At 39.7% G+C, this 7,238-nt stretch overlaps 1 protein-coding gene across 5 annotated transcripts in view; it reads left to right on the top strand.

Annotated features, from left to right (window-relative positions):
- Nucleotides 1-6,723, top strand: part of SRGAP2 (SLIT-ROBO Rho GTPase activating protein 2) — a 217,083-nt gene extending 210,360 nt beyond the window's left edge. For all 5 annotated transcript variants that reach the window (XM_077334775.1, XM_077334777.1, XM_077334778.1 and 2 more), the window contains one exon: nucleotides 143-6,723. In XM_077334775.1, coding sequence (XP_077190890.1) covers nucleotides 143-523 — 381 coding nt within the window. In that variant the 3' untranslated portion in view covers nucleotides 524-6,723. The remainder of the gene's footprint in view (nucleotides 1-142) is intronic.
- The last annotated feature ends 515 nt before the right edge of the window (nucleotides 6,724-7,238 follow it).

The raw sequence follows: 7,238 nt of genomic DNA on the forward strand, positions 1-7,238 counted from the left end.
TAGCCACAAATGCCATTGCTTTCCCTGGTGCCTTGGAAGTCTGCTTCTGACTGTAACCATGGCTTTGTCCAATATTTTCTCATAGAGAATTAATCAAGCTTGCTTCTAGCTCCTGTAATCACTTCTGACTTCTTTTTGGCAGGATATTGAAGCTACTATGAACTCTGCTCTGAACGAACTGCGGGAGCTGGAGAGGCAAAGCAATGTGAAACACACACCCGATGTCGTCCTCGACACCCTGGAGCCCTTGAAAACCTCCCCGGTTGTGGCACCCACGTCAGAGCCTTCCAGCCCTTTGCATACTCAGATCCTCAAGGACACTGAACCAGCTTTCCAGCGAAGTGCCAGTACAGCGAGTGATATACCCTGCACATTCAGGCCAGCAAAATCTGTCAAAATAGCTGCCCAGGTCAAGCCTCCAGCAACCAGGCCGAAGCCGTCAGTTTTCCCCAAAACAACCACCTCAAGCCCTGCCGTTTCCTCAGCATCTCAACAGTCTACTGACAAGTCCTGTACTGTCTGAACTTGAAGCCCTGCTGTGAATATCTCTCTTTTGTTTGTTTTCAGATGAGGGGACCCAGTTTTGGAAATGTTATAGTTTTTATTTAACTAATATCAAATTTCTGCTGAAAAATTAGTTTATAAAGTTGCTATTGCCAGGGTTGTTCCCTCAGCAGCAAAGCCTCAGCTAGTTAATCTTCACTTCAGACTTCTTTCATCAGTGATACTAAAAGCATCACAACTTTGGAAGTCTTATCTCTGGTCACTGGGAAATCAGTGAGGGGAAGGCAAAACTGGTTAGTCTCTTCAAGGTAAATCCCCAGTACTCTGCTCAAGTGTTTGGTCTCTGAGCAAGTCTTTGCTGTCCTCATTTTTGGAGGCTGGTTTTCTGTGTTTCAAGCACTACAGGGAAATGGCAACATTATTCCTTCAAGTATGTGTTTGCTCTTGTTGGTTTTAGTGGACTTCGGCATATCTGGGCCTTATTTTTGTGCATTGTTACAGTCCTCAGCCATGCTAAAAGGCCAGCTGAGTTTCCCTTACAGCCTGTGTCTTTACTGAGGAATATGTTCTCAGATAAAAGTTTTCTCTTAGTTTTGTTTTGTTTCTTAATCATGATAGTGTCTCACAAGTGAAGCCTCATTTCTTTAGAGAAAAATACAGACACACTGGGAAACCAATATGGCAATAAATTATCCAAATTGGACTTATATAGAGTCGTCTCTCTTCAGTAATTCTTTTATTCTTATTTCACACAAGTCCCGACACGTTTCGCTTTACAGCTTTTTCAAGGGACGGATTTTATATTTAAGGACCAACTTCAACTTATTAAGGAATCTCTTGATAGAGTATAAGGTCATACAGTAGCTAAACTTAGCTTGTGGCGCTTCAGACGACTCTATACAAGTCCAATTTGGATAATTTATTGCCATATTGGTTTCCCAGTGCGTCTGTATTTTTCTATATTTGTTTCTTCACTGGGACCCACCCCTCCCAGTTCATTATTTTTCATCTCTTTTGAGGCATGTGTTCATTTAGTCCAAACTGATCTTATGAAGAGTTTAGGAGTACCAGAGTTTGCTGCATGGTTAAACCACTCCCCTAGGTGCATCTTTCCTTGGTGCTTCCAGTAATGAAAGCAACCACGTGCTAAGACTTTGACTCTGACAGAATTAGGAGACAAAATCAAAAAAGAGTAGAGTTTTGAAAAACAGCTACTGTTCATTCTCTTTTGCAGCATTTCCAAATGTGCATGTTTTATGTTGGTTTTTGTAAGATAACGTAGGCTCAAGCCCAGCTCCACCAGTTCTAAGCAATCCTATGAAGTCTAGTTCTGGTACTCACATTTAGTAGCTTGGCCCTGGATTTTTCTTTTCCCTTTCTTTCCCACCCCTGATATCATAAAGCAGGTAAAACAAAAGCTGCTGTAGAATATGGTGAGAGCCTGGGATGAAGCATATGTCTGTGTAGATCACACTGTCTCCAAGCATTCTGTTGATAGTCAAATGAATCGTCTTAGTATCTAAGTACAATGGATTATAATTGTTCAAGGTTCCAACAGACTGTGCGGATGCCACTTTGCACTGATTGGGAATCTACGTTCCACATTGGTAAACATTTTTTAAAAGAATGCACACTTCCAAAGCAACGGAGAGAGTTCCTCTGCCTCTTGTCTCACTTCCATCCAAAGGGACTTTGAATTAAAATGGATACTGATGCTATCTCACTTCTTTGATTCCCAACGGAGAGCCAGATAAGAAACTGAAATGTGTTTTCTTTCATGTTATGAGTCTGAGTACAATTTCCTTTTCTTGTGGTTTTATGAATGGAATAGTTAGTAACTGATATTTTAATAGAAACAAGATACTTGTCTTCTGTGAACAGACAGACGGTAGTCATTTCAGATTAATCTAAGGTTGTTACTTGGACAGGCTTTTCCTTTTAATCTTCTAACAAAGGTAGAAAAGGTTGTTTTTAATCGGATCTATAGACAATCTCACAATCAGTGATAGAAAGAAAACCTTGTGAAAGATAGGGGGCAGTTTTGTTCTCTTGCATTTACTAGTTGTTGCCTTTTGGAAACACTGGCCCACAGTCTTTGTGTGAATTTTACCTCTACTTGGATCTTGGCTTAACACTTCAGTCTGATCATTAGCTCTCAGGATGAGACAGATTTCTAATCCAGGAATCCATTTCTGTTTCTTTTTTTAAGATTAGTGTTTCAATCAGACAAAGCCACTGGATTTTGTTTGTTTGTAAAATAACTATAGGAGTTCAACCTCTTAGGCCATATTAGAGCTTTAGTGCTTTTTACAACCATGTGGAGCAATTTTTTCTATTCCCCCCGCATTGTGGTAGGCAATCCATGTGCCCATTAAAGTTATCCTTGTCATTAAATGCATACAAAATACTCTGTCAGCCCAGGGATGGTTATTTATGGTGTTTGGTCACTACAAAAGATGAGGACTGATGAAAACAGAATAGCTACTCTGGAAAATGCTAATGAAGCACATTAGCAATGCCTTATTTTGTCTAAATAGTCTCTCAAGCCTTGTTCCAGTGAAGAACAGCTCAGCCATCTAAGGCACCATGGAACATCTTTTGCATTATTATCTCCAAAACATTTGTGTTTGCAACTAGAAACTGGTAATTTTTAAAACATGGCTTAAAATATTATCAGCCCTGAAATGCTTAACTTCACTCTTTTGCTGATGTCAACATGAGAGAATCTACTGACAGGTGTAGCAAAAACTTAGAAAATATACAGCATACTGTATGTCATCCAGCTGGAATTTATATGACCTTATATTCCAAATGTACATATATAAATTTTCCTCTTTCCTCTTTCCTTAGACAAGCTACAGTTTTTTCACAAAATAAATTACTTAAATTGGTTTAGATTTTCCCAGTTTTAAAACCTCTGGGTCAGATAACTGTGATCTGTTTCTTTTACGAAGATTTCTGTGCCCTTGCATTTTCAGAAAGGGAGATGCTTTCCAGATGTTTCTGGTGGATTCTCTTACTGAAGAGATATTTAGACTAGAGCACACCAACAAACACATATTGGCTTGGATCCTAGAGTATTATGCTTGCAATTGACAGCTCCTGTTGCAGAGTATTCTTCCTCTGCTGCTAGCTTTTCCACCAAAATATTGACCTTACGCAGCGGGAAGTACTGGCAGAAATGTGCTGTGCAGTACACATGGAACCCAGTCATAGATTTTATGTTGTGATTTCTCCTTGAAGAATCCTGGGGAATCTAGTTTGCAGAAGATCTAAAATCCCTCTGCTAGAGACCCCTCCCCACCCTCCACAAAACTACTTGAATCGGAATTCCCTGAGCTGATGTCGTCTATAGTGGAGAGTTGCCTATAGAATGCTGGTAGAATGGGGAGCTGGCCTCTTCTCTGTTATAGGTCTACTATTCAAAAGGGATATTAAATCTGTCCTGGAACTACAACTTGACCTATGTGGTATCAAGAGAGTAGTAAGCAATATGTTTATAGCTGAAGCCAGGCATTTCTGTTTTCTGTGTCTTCTAAGAGATTGTCGCTTAACAAATAGATGATGCTTATAATCTCTGGGAGCATCTGCACCATTGCCATCTCTCTTTGGTGTTTGGTCAGCTGCTGAATTATGTTTTAATCAGTGGGGATTTAAAAGCCCTTCTGATCCTCTAGGTTTAGTTGACATCCCCATACATTGAACTACAACTCTCTTTTTTTGATGTTCTCCATGTATTGTTGCTGACTGCACGGAGTAGCACTGGATATTAAATAACACTGTGACCATGAAGTCTCTTGTATGTACACTGTTTGTAAAAGGCTGTTAGGAAAGGGAGGAAACCCTAATTCTGTTATTCTCCCAAACACACACGGACTAGGGGGAGGCAGAAATGCCCAGGCAAAGCAGCAGGGCACACCAGCAATAGTTTGGCATTCATAGTTGAATCAACCTCTTCTAAGACTGAGGGTCCTGGGTAGTTGCTGCCTGGTTGTTCCAGCTGCCACCCTGGTCATGGGGTTTTCATCTCATAAAGCTTCCAGGTTAAGACCAGGAGTCCTACAACTACACTTGATCTCCCAGTGACAGAGATCAGTTTCCTTGGAGGAAATGGCAGCTTTGGAGGACAGAGTCATATCTCCTACTCAGGCGCTGGACCCAAATCTCAAGGCATTTCCCAAGCAGGAGCTGGCAACTCTGCCTCAGAGCATATAAAACCCTTTCTGCAACTGTGGCTACACTATATTCATCGTACAGAGTACTACATACAGCAAGGTATCCAGTGTTTTTAGTCTATGATTGATAAAGCCTTCTGGGTGAGCACAGTTGTCACCTGCAGACGACACTGAATGTTGGGGATAAAGGGCTAAGTGCATACTCCCCCTGCCATGTTCACATGCTGAAATAGAGGGAGAGGAGACCCACATACCACACACCCTGTCTCAAGGCTCCTTTGGAGAAGGGAAAACTGGAAATGTATCTAATCTGGGAGAAGAGAATCTCCTCTCTCCCTGGAATGAATTTGTCTCCTTTCTCCCTGCCATCATCTTTCCTGCTTTTCTAAGCAATTGCCATAGGAGCTGAGGGGAAGCAGTTTACAGCGGGTGGCCTAACAATATCCCTCAGTAGTTTGGACGTGGCTCTCACACTATCATTTCCCAAATGTTGGTCATTGGCCCTGTTGCAATAGGTCATCTTGCTTAGAACCAACTTTAGTTTAACCTGGTTTGCTTTCAAGATCAGAACCCAAATGACTGAACATCTTTCAGGGCTAAACTTTATAGTGATTGAATTTTTTTCTAGGCTATAAATGCGTAGTTCTTTAATAGCCTGCAAGCTTTCCATGAAGGTCACAGTGACATTGTAATGAAAGAAGTGCCTAAGAAATACAAAGACAACACAACCTAGTTAGTTTGGTTATAAGCTTAACTGTTTGTGCAAAACCATATAGCGGACTTGTTTACTCAGAGGGTGAGCTCACACTGGGTATCCTTAGGCTGCAGTGTTGTTGTTTTTCAAAAGAACAGCATGCTTTTGAAACAAAAGTTTGAATGTTTTATCTGGTGCCAAATATCTCTCATCTCTAGTTAGTCGAGACCTAAATCATTTAATCATGGTGAGAATTCTATATTATTACTGACCAACTCACCGCAACATTTCCTCATCTCCAATAATTATAATGAATAATGCTAGGACTGCACAAAGCTTGCGAAAAGCTATTGCCTGTGTGCTGTGTATCGCACAAATGAACAATTATGCACGTGCAGTAGCTGCTTTTCAAAAGTTCTAACAACTTCCCTGTTCACATGCTTAAATGGAAAAGAAAAACAATTGTGTTAATCTTAGCTGGAAGTGGGGGCTGGAGAGACTTTTAAAAAATGGATCAAACAGACCTCTCTCTCTCTCTCTCTCTCTCTCTCTTGCCAATATGGGCACATTTCCAGATGATGTAAAGTAGACCTTCAGTTATAGTGGAACTATAATAATTTTTTAAGGACTTGTGTGTTTCTCTTTTTCTCTCTGTGGAGGTCAGTGGCTATCATCTGCCTAAGCAGGGCTTTGTGGGTTAGGCTCTGTGGGTGCCAAACTGGTAGAGCAATATATTAAACAATGAACTATAAAGGACAGACCATCATCCATCCATGTAGCCAAAACACAGCAAGGGCTGAAGCATATATATATATATATATATATAAGGCATATATATATATGGCAGCAATGTCTTGATTCTACTGTATGTAACAAAATTCAATTGCACAATCTAGCAATCTTTATTTTTTTGTGTGTTTTAACAATCTAATCCTGAAAATTCAGGTTTAGGTTCATTCAGTGCATTATATTATTTGGTGTTTTTTTAATTAACAGCTATTTTAATGGATTTGGAATGAAATGTTCTTGTTTAAAAGCAATTTGTTTCCTATCTTTTACACCAGTCTATATATATGGTGTATATATTTTACTTTCAAAGCAAAAAAGAAGAAGAAAAAAGAAAACGTGGGGGGAAACCCTGTAAAATTGTACTTTGTATATACTACTATGTACAATATTGGAGGTACATCTCTTCCTTTTTTTTGGTACAGTACTGTACAGTATTAGAGGAGTAAATGTGTTGGAATTGTTAAACCCATATGGAGGGAAACAAATATATCTGTTGTCATTAGCAATAGTTTTGGAGAAATAAATGTTTGGATATGGTGGAAGTACTGAACTATGGACAAAGTTGTGTGATGTCTACTCTATTAGGGGACAGTTGTAGTTTCTTTGATCAAAACTGCTTCTGCATTTTAAGCAGAATCCCTGCAAAACCCTGTGCCAGCACTTTTCATACGCTGTAACTAAGTATACATTTTGTAAGAATTGAGGGTGCTGAATCAACACTATGAGAAGCATGACTGGTTTACACATGCACATAATATTCCCATGGAAATTAGCATATGAAAGAGAAAAGGTTTGGCCTTCTCCTTGAACACTAGTTTGTATTGAAGTTATAGTTGACCTCTAGATATGAAATGTTGTGGACAACAAGAGATAAATAGTGGTCCGTAAGTGGTCCTTCGATAGATAAATAGAAGCAAGAGTCCTTTGCCTTCACTTTACACTTTATAGATGAAAGAGGAATGTGACATAAAAGACTTTGGACAAAGTCCCTCACCAAGGACTCCAGAACAAATGTAAGAGTCATGGAAAAGAGGACAAGTCCTTTTATGGATTGGAAGCTGACTAAAACCAGGAAG

This window comes from Paroedura picta, chromosome 4, assembly GCF_049243985.1.
Source record: "Paroedura picta isolate Pp20150507F chromosome 4, Ppicta_v3.0, whole genome shotgun sequence".
Classification (NCBI taxonomy): Eukaryota; Metazoa; Chordata; class Lepidosauria; order Squamata; family Gekkonidae; genus Paroedura; species Paroedura picta.